We start from the raw sequence: 2305 nt of genomic DNA, 5'->3' as shown, positions 1-2305 counted from the left end.
TGTTTACAACCAAAGTTTGGCAAAGTACAAGAAATTCGGCCAGCTTAACCCAAGCATTGAACCAAAGCCACGTTGCAGCGTCACTGTTGTTGCACATTATTGCTTTCCCTGTATAAGTTGATTTAATTTGCCCTGTTATAAAACTTTTCACGTAAGTTTGGCCACACCATTTTACCCTCAAGTGTCTGTGTACAAACCCAAGTTGGGGCAAGTTCCTACTTGGGCAAGTTAAGAACCGGACTACTTGCCCTGTCGGTGCTTGCTTCACATCAGTATCCATGAGGCCACAGCCAGTCAAGGGAGGCCATTATTTTAGGGTATTGGACGTTTAAGACAACATTTTGACGAATCCTTTGATTTCCTAACATTTTCTTAGATTCACCGAGTCTTATGTTAGATTTAAATACGGCAGAAAAACCATTTTGGTTTTGAAATGCTAAACAGTGCTAATGCAAGATTCCAAAGATTTACACCCTATACTTATACTCCTTACATGCCGTCAGGCATGAAGAGGAAAGCTCTACAAAAGCTCGCCAGAAGACGTTTGGGCGAAGCGTTACTGTATAACGAGATGCATGCCCACTCTTTTAGCGAGGGTTGCTCTCAAGTTCTGACGGACTCCATAGATAGCCAAACCTTTGAAGAGGCAAAACTTAGAGAGTGTCATGTAATATAGTCAGGCAGACTCGTTTTCAGAGTGAATGGGTGACAGCTAAATGGTTGATAGGCTATGGTCTCTAATTTAAGAGGCACTACTTCTAATCGGTTGGAGGTGCACTGTTCCAGTAAAAAAATCCAAGAAATTCGATTTATACTCTTCAAGGTTTCTTCATCCAAGCTTGAACGTTATCCAGAACGCGTATTCGCGCACCACTTTAACGAGTATATTTTCATATGGGTGAACGTCCAAGACCCTAAATCAGAGGTACGAGCTTTAAAAAAACTTGCCTCTGTTCTTATTCTTCTCTTTCTGTGTTCTACCATATATAGGCGTAATATTTGTCAGGATACTGAAATGAAAAAGCAATGACTGAATTGAATCAAGGAGTGCTCGATGAAGAAGAAGAAAAGGGCTTACATCTTCATTCAAGAAAATTGATATACTTTTGATCAAGTGTGGCGACTGATTTTGTCCCCAGACTTCCCCTTTTTTTAATTTTTCTAACATCCTTATTTTTTTAATACTTAAGTTTAATACTTACATTGTTAACTAAGACGGTCATGCACTTGAGTTTGCNAACTACTTATTGAGTGGAAACAATCTGCGAATACATCTTCCTTCATAATTCTTGAATTTGGCCTAATGTGCATAGAATGTTTTCCATGTACAGTATACTAACATTGTCAGTTATAGTAGAGATTCTTTTAGTTGCATATTAGTTTGATATTAGTTTGATCAGCGACTTAAAATTTTCAATAACAAGTAAGATATTATTTGGATATTTGTTTATGTTCCCCATGATATAGCAATGAAATGATTCAGGCGTCGTGCGCTCTCCTCTTCTCTCTTCTATAGAGGAGTCGAGAAAAGTAAAAAAGGCGTGGTTTTGGCCGAAAAAGAGCAAAAGGGGGAGGTTTTGAGCCATCAATTGAGACTTTTTGCCAGTCACAATACATTACACAAGAGTTACAAATTATGGCCGAGTTCATTCTAGTTTCTTAATACAATACCCCATTAGTGATATGAAATTTATACTGCAAATGAAATCGGTGATTACTGGGGGACACTTTATCTCCTTCAAATCCTATCGGCACCCTTGTCTCTTTTGGGACACACCCATGGACACCACACTCCCAGCTATGGACTTTTAGAAATATGAACTGCAAACGGATTTGATAATTCGCACTTCCCTCACCTTTCACTTTGGCCGACTTCAGTCAAATTATGCCGAAGATGATGCTCAGGGTACTCAGAAGATGTAGTCAATTGTTTGAGGTAACCACTACATAAAATTTGAATTTTCGGCTTGCTCTTAGTCAAATAAATTAGCCTTTGACATCAACTCTCTGACATGAGCCATCTTAATTGGAAATGAGATAAAAGGACTTTTCCTTAAATTGAGGCATTGTGGTCTCAATTTAACTGGGGGTCTTTCCAAATGTCGTCGGATGTCTCGGTAGGCTTTGATCTCAATAAGAAACGGGACAAAGACGGTGATTTAGGCCTGACCAATCAGCGAAAACCTGGCAAATAGATAGATAGATAGATAGATTTCAGGAACACTTTGATCATGATTAAATAATGTCGGAATTTTATCATTGCGTTAGCATCTTGATACATCAAAAATTTCATGAGCATGTAATT

The 2305-nt window shown here is 38.5% G+C and overlaps 1 protein-coding gene across 1 annotated transcript in view; it reads right to left on the bottom strand.

Annotated features, from left to right (window-relative positions):
* Positions 1-1233, bottom strand: part of LOC131878097 (probable cytochrome P450 6a13) — a 2883-nt gene extending 1650 nt beyond the window's left edge. The window contains exon 1 of the mRNA XM_059223996.1: positions 1203-1233. Coding sequence (XP_059079979.1) covers positions 1203-1223 — 21 coding nt within the window. The 5' untranslated portion in view covers positions 1224-1233. The remainder of the gene's footprint in view (positions 1-1202) is intronic.
* Between the last annotated feature and the right edge of the window lie 1072 nt (positions 1234-2305).

Source organism: Tigriopus californicus, chromosome 3 (assembly GCF_007210705.1).
Source record: "Tigriopus californicus strain San Diego chromosome 3, Tcal_SD_v2.1, whole genome shotgun sequence".
Lineage (NCBI taxonomy): Eukaryota > Metazoa > Arthropoda > Copepoda > Harpacticoida > Harpacticidae > Tigriopus > Tigriopus californicus.
This window is presented reverse-complemented; position numbering and strand designations above follow the sequence as displayed.